Source organism: Hyla sarda, chromosome 2 (assembly GCF_029499605.1).
Source record: "Hyla sarda isolate aHylSar1 chromosome 2, aHylSar1.hap1, whole genome shotgun sequence".
Taxonomy (NCBI): Eukaryota; Metazoa; Chordata; class Amphibia; order Anura; family Hylidae; genus Hyla; species Hyla sarda.
Window position 1 is genome coordinate 285,971,227 of NC_079190.1, and position 19,763 is coordinate 285,990,989.

Sequence of the window (19,763 nt, forward strand, 5' to 3'; positions counted from 1 at the left end):
TCTACTACCGCGTTATAGTAGTGATCATACACACAGTGCGATAGCTGCACATACTTTGTAGTCTCACACAGAACGGTCTCGGCGCCAGCTACCACAGACAGGCGCTGCCATCATTTTTACATTTGACGCAAAAGATTCCGATCACGTGCCTGCAGTGGGCGGGGCCTCTTGTCGGCTTGGCGCTTCCTCTCGCCTCGCGCACAAGTTTGACGTCATAACGGAGCGCCGCACGTGTCTCACAGCTGCTTGAAGGTGTCAGCGCGGTAAACAGGGAGAGAGCATTGCCGGTGGACAGAGGGGCGCGGTACAAGAGGTGAGTGGCGGCCGTCTCCGGGCTGGGAACTGCCTTGCTCCGGGTAGACGGTAGAGGAGACACAGGAGCGGGGACGGCGCTGCTGCCGCCTTTGGGGAAGCTTTGCTGGGTGAGGCCCTGTGTTTGACCGGTGGGGGTCAGGGCGCCGGTTCATGCCCCAAGAGCTGTACGTGACTTTACGGACCGTTACGTGACTACGCGCCATGCTCCTGTGTGCTCCCCGCCTGCGTCCTGTCCCCGGGAGTGACTGGCTCCTCCGCAGTGCACAGCCCAGTGCCGGGTCATGGTGGGGCCTTCTGTGCTGTACTTATCTCTAGTCATAGCCGGGGGAGAGAAGCCAACCGGGGTCTCCCGAGCACCCATAAGCCCTGTTTTCTGACATGACCCAATAGGTCGTAGGCCATTGTAATTCTGAAACCGGCTTCCTGCTGCTCTTGGTTGGGGGAAGTATAAAACGGGGTCCCTTTAAGAGTCCTGCAGTTCTTTCACTGAGCTTAGTAGTGCAGACTATTGCAGGGGGATCAATCTGACTATAAAGAGCAATGATCAGGGAGTCACCATGTTGTCACCTAGCCAGCCATATCTTGACTTGTTCCCGTATATCAGTGTTCGAGATGAGCGAACTTACAGTAAATTCGATTCGTCACGAACTTCTCGGCTCGGCAGTTGATGACTTATCCTGCGTAAATTAGTTCAGCCTTCAGGTGCTCCGGTGGGCTGGAAAAGGTGGATACATTCCTAGGAAAGAGTCTCCTTGGACGGTATCCACCTCTTCCAGCCCACGGGAGCACCTGAAAGCTGAACTAATTTACGCAGGATAAGTCATCAACTGCCGAGCTGAGTTCGTGACAAATCGAATTTACTGTGAGTTCGTTCATCTCTAATCAGTGTCTTCCAAACATTGTGCCTCCAGCTGTTGCAAAACTACAACTCCCAGCATGCCTGGACAGCCTCTTGCTGTCCAGGCATTCTGGCAGTTGTAGTTTTGCAACACCTAAAGACTTGCTGTTAGCAGAACATTGCCATAGATATTGAATGGATCAGAAGTGCGCACACTACACTGCTGCCCTGTTACCACATGGCATGTAAATAGTTAAATGAAATACCTAAGGGGAATGTTCACACCTACAGTACAGTATACTGTGCAGATTTAAGTCTGCAAAAATTCCCAGAATACTGTGTGATTAAACCCTAAAACTCCACTTCCTATATATTTCCGTGGGCTTTTAAACCTTTATTTTTTTTTTCTCCTTACGTTCAAATCACACCTAGAAAAAAAAAACACATGAATTTAGCCTTAGGGCCATATTACTTGGCAGACCCTTGCATGTTAAAGGATCCATGTTACCAGTGTCGCCTGCACTAGCTTGTCAGTACGACAGGTAGTGCAGTTGACACTGAAAACAACGGTACTTGCCTTGTCCCGTTCCCTGCAGGGGATCTCCAGTGTATTTATTTATGTTTCATAGTTTATTACTTTTCAAACATAAACAGGTACCTGTTCAATTAGAATCCTCAACGGTGAGCCAGTGACAGACATTATATAACATGCATACCTATAAAACATAAGAACAAACTAACAGGTGGTGAGCCATTGTGTTCATAAGTGAACCAAATGTTAGTAGCAATCTAAATACCATAATAATAAAACACAAAAAGAAACACAGCTGCACAATTTGTATTTCGATCTAGTATACATTTTGATCAAAAAGTACAAGCTTACTGATGTCACTGCTGCTGCTCTCTGCTGGGTCCTGCTGCTAGAGAACAGCAGCAGTGATGTGTATGTGTAAATCCGCCTACATTTAACACCTGTTCTATGGATCACTGGATTATTTGTGTGCCCCTTCTATCATTGTTAGCTGTACATCCTCTATTACACAGGGAAAGGTGAGACCGACAATTGATTTTTTTTTTTTTTAACCTGCTTAAAGGGGTTATTTAGCATTAAAAAAAACAGCTAATTTCTGCTTAAAAAAAAACACGTTTGTTTGCAACTTAGTTTCTTTGAATTGAATGGAGCCCAGTTGTAATACCACACAGGACCTGTGTACAGGAACAGTGCTGTGTTTGGAAGAAATTAGCTCTGGATTACTGGATAGCTCCTTTTAAAGGGACACTCAATTTAAAAAAATATATATTAATGAAATTGTTATATAAAATAAGTTTAGTTCATTTGTGTTTGGTGTGTATAGCATTTAATATTAATCTTTAACAATTGCATAGGGCGCTGCCATTACCATGCGCATCTGTGATGACATCACTTAACACCATCACAGATGCTCTAAGAACATTAAGACGCTGACCGTCTCATAAAAAAAGCATTAGGGTATAGAATGCTGTGTTTTGTGCAGAACACAGCGACAAGAGCGGAGCCAGCGCCATGTTGGTAAAGTCTGGAAGCCTCAGCGGCTGCTTCTGGAACTACTGTCATTATCCCCTGCTGGCTCCTCCTATATACTGGCCGAGCTCCTACCATCCATCCTCCTGCAGCGCAGCCTCGGGACCTGGACTCTGCACGCCTCTCTGGGGGACTGCGGAGGATCAGCTGAGAAGGGGGAGTTCAGGTAGGCCCCACAGCTGGTGTCTGCAGCACAGCGCTTCCCTAACTGTCTGCATGACAAGTACCAGATCACATGGCAGGCCCGGCCGTGAACTGCCTCTATGAGAAGGGACAAGGAATGTGGTATGAGGTCGGACCCTGTGCTGAAGGAGGCTTTACACCAGGGACGGCTGCAGGTCTGAGAAGGTTGTGCCAAAGCTGTATGTGACATTGTCTGTATAATAGACTCATAGCCCTGTATTGATTACAGGTAGAGATGAGCGAACTTACAGTAAATTTGATTTGTCACAAACTTCTCGGCTCGGCACTTGATGGCTTATCCTGCATAAATTAGTTCAGCTTTCAGGTGCTCCGGTGGGCTGGAAAAGGTGGATACATTCCTAGGAAAGAGTCTCCTAGGACTGTATCCACCTTTTCCAGCCCACGGGAGCACCTGAAAACTGAACTCATTTATGCAGGATAAGTCATCAACTGCCGAGCCGAGAAGTTTGTGACGAATCAAATTTACTGTAAGTTCGCTCATCTCTAATTACAGGGTCTGACTGTCACACACAGCTTTCCCAGGCTTCTGAATGGCATGTGACCTGCTTAGCATTGACAAATTTCTAGCCATTCAGGTGCCTGGGAAAACTGTGTGTGAGTCATTACAGAGCCATGAGTCATAAGTGTCTGACTGTCGCACACAACTTTCCAATAGCTTCTGAATGGCAAGGAATGTGTCACTGCTAGTCAGATCACGTGCCATTCAGAAGCCTGGAAAAGCTGTGTGGCATTCAAACTCTTCTTAATGACTCATGGCCCTGTAATAATTACAGGGTCTGACTGTAACACACAGCTTTTCCAGGTTTCTGAATGGCACATGATCTATTGTATGTTTTATCCTCCAGTCACCTCCAAACCTGCAGTCAGTATGCTAATGTTACATCACATCGTATCATCCAGTCACCTCCAAAGCTGTACTTATTATTTTGCTGTTATATGAACGTGTTCTTTCTTTCTGCGGACTTCACACGGAATGCATAAGTCTGAGACGGCATATTCTGGTGTAGTTTGCGGCATGTCCGCACAGAGATTTTCTGTGCAGACATTCCGTTGTGTGAACATATCCTTAGTCTGCAATGACCCAGCTCTGGAGGTGACATCCAGTTGTCTGTTTTTTACCACTTATTAGATACCAACAAAATGGTGCACACAGTGGAACTGAAAAGACTACAAAACACCTTCCCCTTCATGCAAACAGTGTATTCCCAAGTTTCTTGTCTTCCCCAGATTCCTCATGTTAGCTCCCTCTGCTGGTCAACAGTGGGAAATATGACATTATTAAATTTTTCATATTTTGTGACAAGTAAAAAAAATAAAACATTTCCAAAAGTATTTAAAAAAAAATGTGAAAACATTATTTAATCTCTAAAAATAAAATAACATTTGACACATTCCCTTTAAAGAGGACCTGTGGCCAACCCCAAAAATGAGATTTTACTATCATTAAAGGGAACTAATCAGCAGATTTTAGCATATATGATGCTTGGCAATGTGTTATAGATGCTAAAATCAATATCCTCACCATCCCTGGGGGATGTTTTTGCCCCCAGGAATGGTGAATATATCGTTATAAAGTTAGGCTTCTGTATTTTACAACTGAACTGGTTGTTGTGAAATAATGCTCCTTTTTACAGTGGAAGGATCCAGTCAAACTTTTAAAATGGCCTAAACTTCCATTTAAAAAATGTTTTATGAATCCCCTGTAGCATTTCGGCCCCAAATGAAGGGGTTTGTGAATTGTTAAATCAGAGCTGGAGGCCGGGTGTATAGTGAGCTATATAATGGACCAGAGAAGGTTTATCGGGGCAGTCAGTATTGTGGGGGTATGTTTTTAGCCTTTTTCTATGGATCTGCTGGTAGACCACAGCAAAGTCTGCAACAACTTATTCTTTTATTTTTATTGTGGATTTTTCAAATGAGGTAAAATATAAACAGATTTGTGGCCAATCCTCTTCAGAAATGGACATGCTATGGACCACACTGTGGGGCTTTATCTGTGCAGGAAATCTCTGCATCCTGTGGACAGATTTGCTGTTATATTGTTCTGTGGATTTAAGGCCCAAAAATAAAGGCAGAAAATCTGCAGTGTTTATGCTACATGTGAATGCAGTTAGGCTAGCTAGTAAGGCAACACTTTATCAACTCCTTTTGTGGAACTCATATTATAATACAAAAAAGTTACTGTATATTGGCTGTGAGCATGCATTGGTTCCTTTCATAAGGGAAAATACAAACCTGTGTTTTCTATCATAGCAACAGTATTTAACATGAAAGGAAAGAAATATCTGAAGAGAAATGCCCCTGCTGAAGAAAGCAATGGAACTACAGAGATCAAGAAACCGAAGAGTAAGTGTGGAAAATCTGGATAGCTGCTAGCATTCCTGAATCATATTGTTAGTCTATTTAGTTCTAGTAAGTATGTATAGATAACTGCATCCACACCTAGGAACAGATATATATATATATATATATATATATATATATATATATATATATATATATATAATTTATTTTTTTACAACCTAGAGCCAGATTTTAGTTATGCTAACCTTACCAGTGCCACTGGTGTACAATAGCGCCTGAAGCGATACATATGGCTCCTGAGCTATTAGTTAGGGAACATGGATCTAGGGATCTAATTAAAATATTAGTTATGCCCTGTTCACATCATGCTTAGCAGTTAAGTCTGAGCAGGTAAGGATATGGAATGACTGTTTAGTTTATTTCCTAAATGTATACTCTTATTTTACATAACTCCAAAGGCAGTATCTGCTTTACACTGTACTGTGCACTCATAATTTCCAAAGTCGAAGGTCGCTCCTCAATCAGAAAGTACAAACACATCCCCTATAGAAGTATTATCTAAAAATCTGCACTTATAGCAGTAGTAAAGCATGAATTTTAACAATGTATCCTCCATATTAATAGGCTATGCTTATGTTAGGATACAGTCAGAAAGGTATGTGGCATATGCAATGGCAGTATTGTTCACTTTAATACTATTGCCTGCATTTGCTCTGTTTCCAGTTATATGCTTCTATTTTGCGGGGCTCAAAAGAGCAGCAAGCTGTGCTATTGAGTCCTGCAAAATGAAAGTATACATTAGGGAAACGACATTTTATTTATGAAAGGTAGTGGCACTGCTACGATACACATTTATATAACTTTTTGCAGTTATTCTCAAATGTTATGTGCCATCATGTTAAAAAAAAGTTTTTTATTCAGTTACCCACAGTTCCCACAAAACTGTTGGAGGTACTGTGCTGACTCTTGGTCAAGGTGATGTGGGCCAGCTGGGTTTAGGAGAAGATGTCATGGAACGAAAGAGACCAGCACTGGTATCTTTACCAGAGCCAATAATCCAGGCTGAAGCAGGAGGAATGCACACAGTGTGTCTTGGAGCATCTGGGAGTGTGAGTTTACTTGAAAACATTATAGGTATTGTTTAACCAGTTTATCCAGCATAACATCCCTTCAATATATCCATATTTATATAGATTTATACTTTTGGCTGTAATGACGAAGGCGCACTGGGCCGGGACACAACAGAAGAAGGATCAGAAACTCTACCGGCAAAGGTTGATTTGGCTGAAAAAGTGGTGCAGGTTTCAGCAGGAGACAGTCACACTGCAGCATTGACAGAGGATGGACACGTGTTCCTCTTTGGATCTTTCAGGGTAATGTTTTTGGCTATCTGTAGAAATGGTTACTTGCCAGATGGATTTCTTGCAATATGTTTCTTCTGGAAGTTACTATGAAAAAGGGTTCAAATTAGTCCTCTTCAAGAAGGAAGTAAAAGGTTTCTCAAGTGCCACCTGTAGGGATCTACACCGCAAGTCAGTGTCTGACCCATTTGAGAAGTACTAATGCAAAAAGTGTTTTCATTCTATTGTGCCCGGGCTGCAAAAAAACAAACATCAACTCCCCTTCCTCCATTCCCCCAATGCACCGCTATAGCTCTTCAGTCCTCTGGTCCGGTCTCCTTCCTTCTGTGGGCACAGATTCTTCTCCCTGCTGCCCGGGCACCTTACGTGACACTGCACTCAGCCTATTACCGGTTGATGCGGGACATCGCTGCAGCCAGCCATACGCTGCCTGCAGTGTGACTATCTGTGCACACAGAAGAAGGGAGACGAGACCGGAGGACCAAAGACCTATATCGGTGCAATGTTGCACCGGGGAATGGAGAAAGGTGCGTTAATGTTGCTTTTTTTGCAGCCTAAGCACAATAGAATGAATACTCTAGTTGTACTGATTTTTATGAAGAGATGTAGACTGCACTAACTAATGAGCCAAGCCACTCTTAGCTACAAATGGTAGTTTCTGTATTTGTGTGTTGGGGGGGGGGGGGTGTACACACACACAAACACACACACTCAGAAGTGGCTATTAGAGATGAGCGAAGTTACAGTGATTTGATTCAGCACGAACCTCGTGGCTCAGCATTTGCTGACTTTAGCCTGCATAAATTAGTTCAGCTTTCAGGTGCTCTGTTGGGCTGGAAAAGGTGGATACAGTCCTAGGAGACTCTCTCCTAGGACTGTATCCATCTTTTCCAGCCCACCGGAGCACCTGAAAGCTGAACTAATTTATGCAGGCTAGTCAGCTACCGCCGAGAAGTTTGTGACAAATTGAATCACTGTAACTTCGCTCATCTCTAGTGGCTACCAGAGTTGCAAAAAGTAAATCATTCCTGCCAGTAAAAGGGTTGCTTAGCTATCTAGAAGTTGACAATAGACAGTTTACTTCCCTCTGAAGCAAACTTGTTTGCATATTTAGTCTGTAACTGGTCATGGTTCTTGGTGCAGTTTGTTAGGCAAAGCATATAAAAATAAATTGTGTAGGAATCAACTGTAACTTGAACTGCCTGTGGGAATCCACATTAATTCATAGTCAAGAAAGGGAAGTAGTGGCAAGCCATAGGTATTTGCTTTGTTTCCTTTGCAAGTGTTTTTCTACATGCTTTCCTTTTAAAGGGAGTCTGTCATCAGTGTCACCACACTAACCTGTTGGTACAGGCTGGTATTGCGGGTGACACTAATTATCGTTCGGCCGTTATCCATGTTTGGACTGCAGGCTTGGTGCAAAGGCTGATGTCACTGCTGCTGCTTTTTCAAGCCTGCTCGTAGCCAGGTCAAAGGAAGAAGCTGCAGTGGTGACGCACGTGTGCTCCTGGAGCTCCATCCCTGCCCCAAGCCTGCTGTTGGAATAAGGAAAATAACTGGGTAGGTAAGTATAGTTATCAGTGTCGCCTACACTGCCAGCCTTTAGCAACAAGTTAGTGCGGGTGTCACTGATGACTGATTCCTTTAAGTGAGACCTCCTCAAAAAAATTAACACTCACTGAATAGGAAAGTCAGTTTGTAGAGTGACACATTAACCATGTAGATTAGCTTTGACAATGGAAAAATAATTAAGATTACTTGTTACTGTGGCGCTCAAAATAACATATCTAGTCAAGGACCTGCTGAGGGGTACACCATAAAAGTAATCAAAGCCATAGAAGAATCCTTGACAGTAATAAAGTTGGCCATTCACCATTAAATGCGGACGGCTCATTCAGTCTACAGCTATTCTTGCCTTCTCCCCATACACAGCTATGCTTGTATGTGTTCTTAAAGGGGTACTCCGACGCTTAGAAATCATATCCCCTATCCAAAGGATAGGGGGTAAGATGCCTGATCGCAGGGGTCCCACCATTGGGGACTCCCGTGATCTTGCACGCCACCCCCTGTTAAAATCAGTCCCTGGAGCGTGTTCGCTCCGGGTATGATTACTGTCGATCACGCCCCCTCCCATAGGCTTGCATTGAGGGGGAGGAGCGCGACATCACACGGGGCGGAGCCGTGACGTCACTGTCTTATGTCACCGTGGTAGGGAGCCAAAGCCTCCAGCGTTTCCGGAAGCCGCAACAGGTGCTCCTGCAGCCGAGATCCCGGGGGTCCCCAAAGGCGCGGGACCCCTGCGATCTGACATCTTATCCCCTATCCTTTGGAAAGGGGATAAGATGTCTAGGGGCGGAGTACCCCTTTAATTGGGAGTCTTACCACCCACCTGACATGCTCGATTGTGGGAGTATTGGCACATCTCCATACACAGAAGATGAAATTGTGTATTTCTGTATAATTTCTGTGTTGTATAAACCTTTATGCACCAATTTTTTTTATTTTTTTTTATCTGATGTAAAATCATGGCAAGCCACGTTAACATGTAAATCATGTTAAAACACTTCGTTTTCATCCGTTTAAACCGACACCTTTTTGCACCTGCTTTAAGAAAGATTGAGAAAGCATAAAAACAGATACAAATTTGTTAGACCAATGTGTCCTACCATCCATCTTAATTGAATGTAAAAAAAAAACTCCCCTCCCCCCAATACATATTATTTTTAAGGCATCCATTTTACAATCCTTTCAACAATGTAGTAATCATAATTCTTTTATATATTTTTTATGTAGGACAACAATGGTGTTATTGGTTTACTGGAGCCAATGAAGAAAAGTGTGGTGCCTGTACAAGTTCAGATAAATGTACCAGTTGTCAAAATAGCCTCAGGTGAGTGAGTGATGAAGATGACGTTATACTTCTGTATTTTTCATCAAATCTGTAGTTTGGTTGTTGCTGAATCTGTTGGTGTAATGTTTGCAGACAGCACAGAGCTGGTTATGATTAAGTTTGCTATTCAGCTCATGTCAACTATTATATATGCAACAAATTCCATCAGTGGACATGGTGAGTGTTGGAATAACAGTAGGGAATTGGAAAGTTGTGAAATGTCATAAAATTGCTACCTAAGCTTTTTCTTTTCCAACTATAAGGGCCCATTCACACTATGAAATTTCCTAGAGGAGAAATTCTGCATGTAAATTGCAATGAAGCAAACTCTTGTTGCTTTTAGTGGCATTCTGTTGCACCGCGCACACAGCAGAAATTTAGCTTACGAACATGTGCATTCTTTTGGTTGAATTCCACATGGACTGTATTGCTGTCAAGTGGGTAACTTTTTATGTCCAGGTGGTCCTAGCATATACAATTTTGAGAGGATATTCTGTAGTCTGAGTGGGCCCTAATTCTGTTTGTGTGTTCCTGTAGCTTAACAAATTTTTCATTTTTTATTTATTTCCCCCCCCCAAAGGAAATGATCATCTTGCGATGCTTACTTTAGATGGGGATCTCTACACATCTGGCTGTGGAGAGCAGGGTCAGCTTGGCAGGGTACCAGAGAGATTCACAAATCGTGGAGGACGTAAAGGCTTAGGTTAGTAATTAAACTTAGCCGTCTCAACAGTAGAGACCTTTGTCTAGTCTGTTAAATGGTAAATGTGGTGTGTTTTTTTGTTTTTTTTTTTTGTTTCCCCTCCTACCCCCCCTTTCTCTCGTCTACGGTTAAAGGGGTTTTCTGGGCTTATTGACAGAACAAAGGGAGGTCTACTATTCAACTCTAATGGATTTTTTTTTTCTGTGAAACCATTTTAAAACTCCTTGATAGATTTATATCAGATTTAGCATAGCATATCACTGCTACACAGTAAATGGAGCCAACTGCTTTCTGCACCTGCTAATCAGTAATTAAAGGGGTACCCCAGGGAAAGCCCATAGCCCCATCCTTTCCCTCTCATCAACCTATGTAACATTCATTAGCTATATAGAGCAGTTTCCCTCTTTCAGCTATCACTTACATGCAGCAAGTGAGAGAAAAATGTAATTTTTAGATCCACTGTCTCCTCAGTGAGACCTACTCTCCCCCCCCCCCCCTCCCTTCAAGAAAACACCAGTCTTTTTTCTAATTTCAGTTTGGTCTAGAGCTCTGGTTGTACAGCCACACCTCCCCTCGCTGGTTGAGGAGCTTGTGAGCTGTTAGAGAAAAGCAGTGAATATTCTCAGTCACAACTGGGCACATAGCTGCTTTTTTTCTGCTGAAAATCTAATCACTGACTTCTGCTATTCAGAGCACAGCATGATTTATTGCTGGATTGAGGATAGTCTGAAAGAAAAGACTTCTGGGAGTTGTAGTCTGTGCTACAAACAAGGAAAAAGTATTTAGTAGACATCAGGGGTCAAAGGAGCTGCAAAAACCATATGGATAACTAGAGGACACAACAGGTATTGTGATGGCTTTGGGATTTTTTTTTATTTTAATTTTGTGAACCAGGACGTACATTTACATCCTGTATATGACACGCGCACTGGACCACTGCTTGTGTATTGCACGGCAGGTGCTCTGACCGAAATTGAAGGCCACATGTGTTTACAAAGCCCCCATGCTGCCAGAACACCACAGGTGACCCCATTTTGGAAACTACACCCCTCACGTAATGTAATAAGGGGTACAGGGTACAGTGAGCATTTATACCCCACAGGTGTCTGACCGATCTTTGGAACAGTGGTCTGTGAAAATGAAAAATAATCAAATGCCGCCAGTGGGGTATAAATGCGCACATCACCCCTTTTTTTAATTCTGTGAGGGGTGTAGTTTCCAAAACGGGGTCACATGTGGAGGGGTCCACTGTTCTGGCACCACAGGCATTTTGTAAACTCACATGGCCCCCGACTTCTATTCCAACCAAACTCTCTCTCTGTCTCCTTCCTTTTTGCTGTTCTGGCACCATAGGGCATTCCTACCGAAAAGTTGTCAAACACCTGTGTGGTGTTAAGGCTCACTGTACCCCTTGTTATGTTCCTTAAGGGGTGTAGTTTCCCAAATAGTATGCCATGTGGGGGTTTATTTGCTGTTCTGGCACCATAGGGGCTTCCTAAATGCAACATGCCCCCCAAAAAACTATTTCGGAAAGATTCACTCTCCAAAATCCCATTCTCTCCTTCTCTTCTGAGCCCTCTAGTGCACCCACAGAGCACTTTATATCCACATATTAGGCATTTCCTTACTCGAGAGAAATTGGGTTACAAATTTAGAAAAATTTCAAAAACTTAATTTTATTTTTAATATGGAGGCCCCTCAAATCCACTTAAAAAAAATTTCTGAAACATTGGAAAATTGCTGCTGAATTTTGAAGCCCTGTCTTCCAAAAGTAAAAACATGTCAACTTTATAATGCAAGCACAAAGTAAACATATTGTATATGTGAATCAATATATAATTTATTTGGAATGTCCATTTTCCTTTTAAGCAGAGTTTCAAGGTTAAAAAATGCAAAATTTTGGAAATTTTCACAAAGAAATTATGCAAGTATCAACGAAATTTTACCACTAACACAAAGTAGAATATGTCACGAAAAAACAATCTCTGAATCAGAATGAAAAGTAAAAGCATTCCAGAGTTATTAATGCTTAAAGTGACAGTAGTCAGATGTGCAAAAACAATGCCCGGTTCCTTAAGTTGAAAATGGGCTTGGTCCGTAAGGGGTTAAAGGGTCCTAAGGCTCTAAGTTAATCTGTTTTTGACTCTAAACACCTGGTTGATTGCCTGTTGTAGTTATGTTCCACTTAATGGAATGGTTTGTCTATGCATATATTTAAGACTATGGTCAATCAATAGTCTTTAGAATATCTCACACTTTTGTTCACATTTTAAGTTGCGTCTTTGTACTAAAACAAAATCACCTTTCCCACCATCATTCTTCAGTTAATAACCTAAATTGAGAACGTAAAAACAGGATTTTTACTAATTTGTGCAAGCTTATAATTTTTGTGAAAACCTAATAGTGCTCTGCATCTCAGAATGGGCTGAAGGTTCACACTCCAACAAGACAATGTAAGAGAAAAAATGGAGTGATTTTCCCACAACAGCAAACAATCACAGCTCCGTTAACAAGCCGAGGTTCAGTGAAAGCTGAGCTTCGATTGGTTGCTGTGGGAAAATTACTCTATTTTCTCTCACACAGTTTGTTAAATCCGGGCCAATGACCCTAAGCACACAGCAAATACAACACACGAGTGGCTTAGGGACAACTCTGAATGACCTTGAGAGGCCCAGATAGTCCTGACTTGTACCCAATCGAACATCTCTGGAGAGACCTTAAAATGCCTGTCCACTGTTATGTCTGGTAGGAACCACAGGATCTGCAGGCAAACAACCCAAACCCATCTGTACAAATCTTGTGGCAAGAAGACAGTTGAAGCACCTTTGGGCAGTTTACAAAGTACTAGGCACTGAGTAATAGATCTGAGTACTTGTAAATGCAATATATCTTCATTTCTCCTGTTCAATAAAATATCAAAGATTTTGATGTATTTTTTTAGATGCGTTGTAAAGATCCACCTCTAGACTGTTATGTAACCACTGTTGTCTTATTGCAGAGAGGCTACTAATTCCTCAGTGCATCCACTTGAAGGCTAAAGGATGCGGACGTGTTGTGTTTCAAGATGTATTCTGTGGTGCTTACTTCACGTTTGCAATCTCACAAGAGGGCCATGTTTATGGTTTTGGCCTTTCCAACTATCATCAGTTAGGTAAGTAGTTTTTATCTTAAATATCTCACCTTCTGTATTTCTTTGTCTTAGGGCAGGTTCACACTATTTTTCAAAAATTACAATCTGTACATTTTTCTTCATTTTCCAAATAAAAAAATGCCAAAGACATTTTCCATGGCCTATCCTTAGGGTAGAATAACAAAGGCATCAATATAAATGTCAGGTTTGGTGTCCAGCTCCTGACACCCCGTCTGATTTGAAGAAGTAATTTTGCTGTGGCTTCTTACTTGTTTCTGTCACAGCTCTATATTCTGTAGTGGCTTTGCCTGGAACTGTAGCTCCATCCCAGTTAAGTAAATGGGTCTGAGTTGAAATTCCAGCTGCAGCGCAGCAGACCAGTGGAGATGCTGGGAGTTAGGATAAGTAATCAACATTCTTTCTTCCAGAGAAACCTTTACCCCTTTTCATGACTCATGAGAGCAAATTGAGCAAAGAATGGTCACTTAGATAAGAACTAAGTGATTGGGCATAGATACACACTGCTGTGCACTTGTCTGTCAGACATGCAAATTGCATATAGCTATCCTGGGTCCCCTACCCCTTGTCTCTTTCTAGAACACTTACTCTAAACAGAAATAAATGATTTGGACAGATCAGATGGGGCTATGCAGATTGCATAGCTAGTATTTTGGGGTACTACAATATCTTCCAGGAGAAATTGGCAATTTAAAAAGGCAATTTATTGTTCTCTTAAGGGGACTGTAAACCTAAAAAGGAACTACCAAAACCCTTTTTTCTGTTTGACACTTCCTGCTGCAGGAATTTTGGCATTTTATTTCCAGCATATGGCTTTATTTTATTTTATTTTTTTTATCTGTAGTGGGGAGCATTATGTGCAAACAGGATGGTTACACCAGTGCTTGCTGAAAACTAGTGAAAGTTCTCGGCTCTGAGAGAGAATTAAAAAAACACATGAATGTCCTGTTTTTGTGCCTCACAGGCTATCCAGTGACTGTGCACACACTGCAGAAACTATGTTCCCCACAACTTTCTGCATCTTCCCACTGCTCAGTCACTCCATGTTACAACATTGGTAGCGTATGCTATCCCTAGATATGTAAATTTAGAAACATTTCTATAGACTTAACAGAAGAGATTAGATATTCAACGTAAGAAACTCTAACAATGCCGTGTAACTTATTTTCTACAGGGACAAAGACTACGAACTCTTGCTTTGCGCCCCAGAACTTGACATCCTTCAAAAACTCCACCAAATCGTGGGTAGGATTTTCAGGAGGTCAGCATCATACTGTTTGTGTGGACTCTGAAGGTTAGTATTAAGACTGAGGTATTGAAGGTTTGGCACCTGTAGCTTATAAACATGTGTAATGTTTATAAATGTCTAACTTTATTTTAACTTAAAGGAATTGCATATAGTCTTGGTCGTGCTGAATATGGAAGACTTGGTCTTGGCGAGAATGCAGAAGAACAAAAAGAGCCTACCCCCATTCCTAACCTACCCAAGATTGCCTCTGTGGCCTGTGGTGCTTCTGTCAGTTATGCTGTATCTAGAGACGGTAAGTGATTGATCTCACATTGGAGTGTCTCTCTAATGCTGCATCTAGTTACATTTTAGCTAGATACTTAGCTATGCTGTATTAGTGGATCGCTAATCACTGTATAGTGCTATGACATAGCATTATACAGTGAATGCAGTCTAATGATTGAATATAAAAGTTCCCTAGGGTGACTTAAAGGGGTACTCCGGTGCTTAGCCATCTTATCCCCTATCCAAAAGATCAGCTATCACGCCCCCTCCTGTAGGCTTGTATTGAGGGGCGAAGCTTGACGTCACACAGGGGTGCAGGCGTGAAGTCACACACCGCCCGCCCTGTGATCGCCCATAATCAGACCCTGACCTAACACACTCCGGGGACTGATTACAAACGGGGTGAAAGATCACGGGGGTCCCCAGTGGCGGGACTCCTGCAGTCAGGCATCTTATCCCCTATCCTTTGGATAAGGGATAAGATGTCTAAGCACCGGAGTACCCCTTTTAAAGTGTCTTTAATGTCTTTAATGATATAAAACCCTCCCTTAATAAAAAAAAATCACCCTTATTTTCCCATTTTACAAAAAAGGTATCACCACGTAAATGTCCAAACTATTAAAATGTTTATAATCCCACACATTAAACTGCATAAACGTAAAAAGCAAACACTAAGTACTGATTTTCAGTCACATGTATCAGAAAAAATAAATAAAAAGTGATCAAAATTGGTACTGATAAAAACTACAGATCACAGTGCAAACAGTGAGCACTCATACATCCCCATATACTGAAATATAGAAAAATTATAGGTCAGAAAAGGACTATTTTATGCATACCAATTTTGTCAAAAATTAACTTAAAAAAAAGTACAATATTAGAAAAACTATATAAATTGGTATTGTGTTAATCACCTTGACCTACAGAATAAAGATTATTCAGATTTACCATAAAGTGCACTACATAAAAACCACCAAAAAAAGCCATCATATGGAATTTAATGTGCACAATTGAAAGCATTATGATTTTTAGAAGGTGATGAGGAAAAAATGAAAATGGAAAAACCCTGCGTTCTTAAGGGGTTAAAGCAAATTTTTGCTATTGCACTCCTTATGGTAAATAAAATCTTTCTAATGTATTTGTTTAAAAAAAAAAAAGCAAGCTTTGTATGTTTTTTTTGTTTGTTTAAAAACACTGCCACTAGGTGTCTCCCTACTTGTCCAGAGCACATTTTTCCCCCAATCTTTTTCACAGACTTTGGACTCCTGCTGGCCTGACAGCATTTCCTGATTTTGGACTTCTAAGGGGGAAATGTGCAGCCTAATCGAATCAGCTCGATCTCGCAGGGGAGGGGCAATCCACTGCTGAGGTAGCCAGGGGGCATACCCCTGCCTCCTTGCTGGTCCCAGCTCTCTCATTGATGAAGCATGGCAGGACCAGGCTTTATCAATGGAGCACAGATCAATGTGGTTCTATGGAACCTCATTGATTTGTATGAGGAATCTAATGATTCCTCCTAAATGTCCCCTAAGGGGACTAATAAAGTGTTAAAGAAAACATACATTAACCCCCTTCCTTATTGAAAGTTTAAAACGGCCCGCTTCCCGAATTCCATAAAAAAATAAATGTGGTATCGCAGCTTGCGTAAATGTCTAAGTATAAAAATATAACTTTAACCTCTTAAAGACGCAGGGCATACATAGGCCCTGCGCCCGGTCCCGGTGTTTAAAACGCCGTGACCCCGCATCACATCGGGTCTGTCCCGGCTCCTATTGATAGCCGAGACCCTGGGCTAATAGCGCGCAGCACAGATCGTTGTGCCGCACGCTATTAACCCTTTGATGTTGATTGCCGCGTCAAACCAAAGTAAAAGCTTCCCGGCAGCTCAGTCGGGCTGATCCGGACTATTGCAATAAAATTGCGATGTCCCGATCAGCTAGGACACGAGCGGAGTCCCCTTACCTTGCGCCGGCAAGTCCGATCGGCGTGTGATTGCTCCAAGTCTGATCTACAGGCTTGAGCAATCAACCCCCTATCACGCTGATCCATGCAAAGCTATGGCTTTGCAGGGATCAGGGTAAAAGATCTGTGTGCAGTGTTATAGTCCCCTATGGGAGCTATAACACTGCAAAAAAAGGTGAAAAAAGTTAATTTAAAGGGGTACTCCGCCCCCAGACATGTTATCCCCTATCCTTTGGACACCCGGGATCCCCGCTGTGGCACTGTACTATCATTGCTGCACAGAGCGAGTTCGCTCTGTGCGTAATGACGGGCGATACAGGGGACGGAGCAGTGTGACATCATGGCTCCGCCCCTCGTGACATCACGGCCAGTCCCCTCAATGCATGTCTATGGCAGGGGGCGTGACGACCGCCACGCCCCCTCCCATAGACATGTATTGAGGGGCGGAGCCATGATGCAACGATGCTTCGGCCCCTGTATTGCCCGTCATTACGCACAGAGCGAACTCGCTGCGGGGATCCCGAGGCTCCCCAGCAGCAGGACCGCGGCGATCTGACATCTTATCCCCTATTCTTTTGGATAGGGGATAAGATGTCTAAGGGCGGAGAACGCCTTTAACCCCTTCCCTAATAAGTTTGAATCACCCCCCTTTTCCCATAAAAACAAACTAAATAAAAATAAACCTGTGGTATCGCTGCGAGCGTAAATGTCCGAACTATAAAAATATATCATTAAACCGCACTGTCAATGGTGTACGCGCAAAAAAATTCCAAAGTCCAAAATAGTGTATTTTTGGTCACTATTTATATCGTAAAAAAATGAATCAAAAAGTCCGATCAATACAAAAATTGTACCGCTAAAAACTTCAGAACACAGCACAAAAAGTGAGCCCTTACACGGAAAAATAAGTTATAGGGGGTCAGATAATTTTAAACGTATAAATTTTCGTGCACTGCGTAGAAACGGAATTTCACAAAAGTTACAAAATGAAATTTTTTTTCTTCACTTTTGTTGCACAATTTTTTTGTTTCGCCATGGATTTTTTGGGTAAAATGACTGATGTCACTGCAAACTAGAATTGGTGGCGCAAAAAATAAGCCATCATATGGATTTTTTGAATGTTTTTAGTGCACTGCGTAGAATTTAGAATTGGATGCCCCCAAAATTTACAAAATGGTGTTTTTTTTTGTTTTGTTTTTTTCAATTTTGCCCCACAAATATGTTTTCTAGGTTCGCCGTAAACTTTGTGGAGAAATGATTGAGGTCATAACAAAATAAAGCCCTCATGAGTCTGTAGGTGCCAAATTTTAAGCTATTTTTAGAAGATGATGGGGAAAAACAAAAGTGCAGAAACTTAACCCCCTTTTTATTTTTTGTTTTTTAAGCCCATTGTTTAATTTATATATATTTTTTTTTATCTAGGTCATGTCTTCTCTTGGGGTATGGGCACCAACCAACAGCTGGGCACAGGTGAAGAGGATGATGTTTGGAGCCCAAATGAAATGACTGGGAAACAGCTGGAGAATAGAGAGGTTTTGTCTGTGTCCAGTGGAGGCCAGCACACTGTTCTTTTAGTTAGAGATCGTAGCTAACATTGAGTTCCAGGACAGTAATGCTCACTGTTGGCTGCATGGAGACCACATCAGAGCTGCCTCCATTTACCTCTTTTCCACTTTGGAACTTTTTAATTGGTCCCTAATTGTAATACTCCAGGTCCTTGCTGGGAGGTGTTGGACATCAGCTTCTACTGTTCTCATGTATTCTACTTTCCTGTGTATTTCCCAGAAATTTATAAAAATGATCTTCCTGTAGACACTGCTCTCTGTATTTTAACATCTAATTCCCCATTTTGACCTTGTCCCTGTGGCACTAACACATCAGCCTACAAGCCATTGTTCAGATTTATTATACTTGCTAAATAATTTTATTTTTAATACCCAAAGTCATAATAAGCATATTGCTTTATTTTTGTAAGTGTGGTATGGGTGTGCTTGACTGTAGGAAATTTAAATTTCCTTTGCCTTTTATGTTTGAATCAATTTTACCTGACAGGGATGTGATACATCTTTTTAAAGAAACTGTCTTTTGGAATAAAGCTTTTTTTTCATAAGCTGTTCATTCTTCTGTTGCAGTTTCAGCAGTAATAGCTAGTTTTTCCTCATATGGTTTATTATAATGTTAATTTAATACCATAAAAAGAACTGATCCTTTGTTATTGAGAACTTCTTCCTAGTTTGTGGTAAAGTGAGAATTGGGGGGGGGGGGGGGATATAAAGATTACATAAAGCTCTTACCTGTTGAAGTGTGTGTTTGGGATGTAGCAACTAATAATTTTAAAATTCATCCATGCTGGATGGTGAGTCAAGAATAATAGGAAAGAGTTGGCTGTTGTGTGCAAATGTACATTCTTGGACTTGTAGTATCTGCTAGGCCAGCTGCATTTTCTAATTTGGTACCAGGTCAGTCTGAAGGAGTGAAAATGTGACTTTCTTGGTCACTTTTTATTGGGGGGATACCGATACTATTGGGTATATGCTCTTGCCACTAGGATGCGGACACTGGGGAAAAAGTCGGTTCCTCCCTGGCAGGATATACCCGCCCACTGGAAGTAAGGTAATCAGTTTTTAGCTAGTGTCAGCAGGAGGCAAGACACTGGTATGGGAGCTCCCCAGACCTGGTCTATTTTATTATTTTATAGTTAAGTACATCTAGTTAGATTCCTTTTTTGTTATTGTTTCTAGATTGAGCGACAGGAGCATGGCGCTACCTGATCTCCCACATGCGACAAAGGGACACGGTGCATAGAGTATGGACCGTTAACCCCTTCTTGCTAGTGCCTGGAGGTGTACCTTGGGTCCGGGTCCCCCACTGCCCCTACTCTCCTCGCTATAGCAGCCTGGCATGATGCAGTGCGGCCTTTACCTGGCTGAAGACATCAGGAGGGGATTATAGCAAAGAGCTAGG

The 19,763-nt window shown here is 42.0% G+C and overlaps 2 protein-coding genes across 7 annotated transcripts in view; one reads left to right on the top strand and one right to left on the bottom strand.

Annotated features, from left to right (window-relative positions):
- Positions 1 to 287, bottom strand: part of CTPS1 (CTP synthase 1) — a 28,355-nt gene extending 28,068 nt beyond the window's left edge. The window contains exon 1 of one of the 4 annotated variants that reach the window (XM_056557329.1): positions 150 to 287. In XM_056557329.1, coding sequence (XP_056413304.1) covers positions 150 to 216 — 67 coding nt within the window. In that variant the 5' untranslated portion in view covers positions 217 to 287. Of the gene's footprint in view, positions 1 to 54 lie in introns of all 4 variants that reach the window. The other 3 variants (XM_056557332.1, XM_056557335.1, XM_056557334.1) reach the window with 3 other exon arrangements.
- RCC1 (regulator of chromosome condensation 1) lies at positions 174 to 18,610 on the top strand. Of its 3 annotated transcripts, none has more exons than XM_056557338.1 (10): positions 174 to 313; positions 5,172 to 5,264; positions 6,144 to 6,331; positions 6,416 to 6,595; positions 9,377 to 9,473; positions 10,054 to 10,176; positions 13,175 to 13,327; positions 14,499 to 14,618; positions 14,713 to 14,865; positions 18,222 to 18,610. In XM_056557338.1, the coding sequence occupies exons 2-10, from the start codon at positions 5,186 to 5,188 to the stop codon at positions 18,389 to 18,391; spliced, it is 1,263 nt and encodes a 420-aa protein (XP_056413313.1). In that variant the 5' UTR covers positions 174 to 313; positions 5,172 to 5,185; the 3' UTR covers positions 18,392 to 18,610. The 3 variants fall into 3 exon arrangements, with proteins under 3 accessions (XP_056413313.1, XP_056413314.1, XP_056413312.1); XM_056557339.1 differs by lacking the exon at positions 174 to 313 and adding an exon at positions 400 to 422; XM_056557337.1 differs by lacking the exon at positions 174 to 313 and adding an exon at positions 2,682 to 2,880.
- The last annotated feature ends 1,153 nt before the right edge of the window (positions 18,611 to 19,763 follow it).

Excerpts from the sequence above, each read along its gene's own strand:
- RCC1 (XM_056557337.1), top strand. The coding sequence starts at position 2,697 with ATGTTGGTAAAGTCTGGAAGCCTCAGCGGCTGCTTCTGGAACTACTGT. Across the intron at positions 9,474-10,053 it reads AGTTGTCAAAATAGCCTCAG|GAAATGATCATCTTGCGATG; the intron begins GTGAGTGAGTGA and ends CCCCCCCCAAAG. Across the intron at positions 13,328-14,498 it reads TTCCAACTATCATCAGTTAG|GGACAAAGACTACGAACTCT; the intron begins GTAAGTAGTTTT and ends TATTTTCTACAG.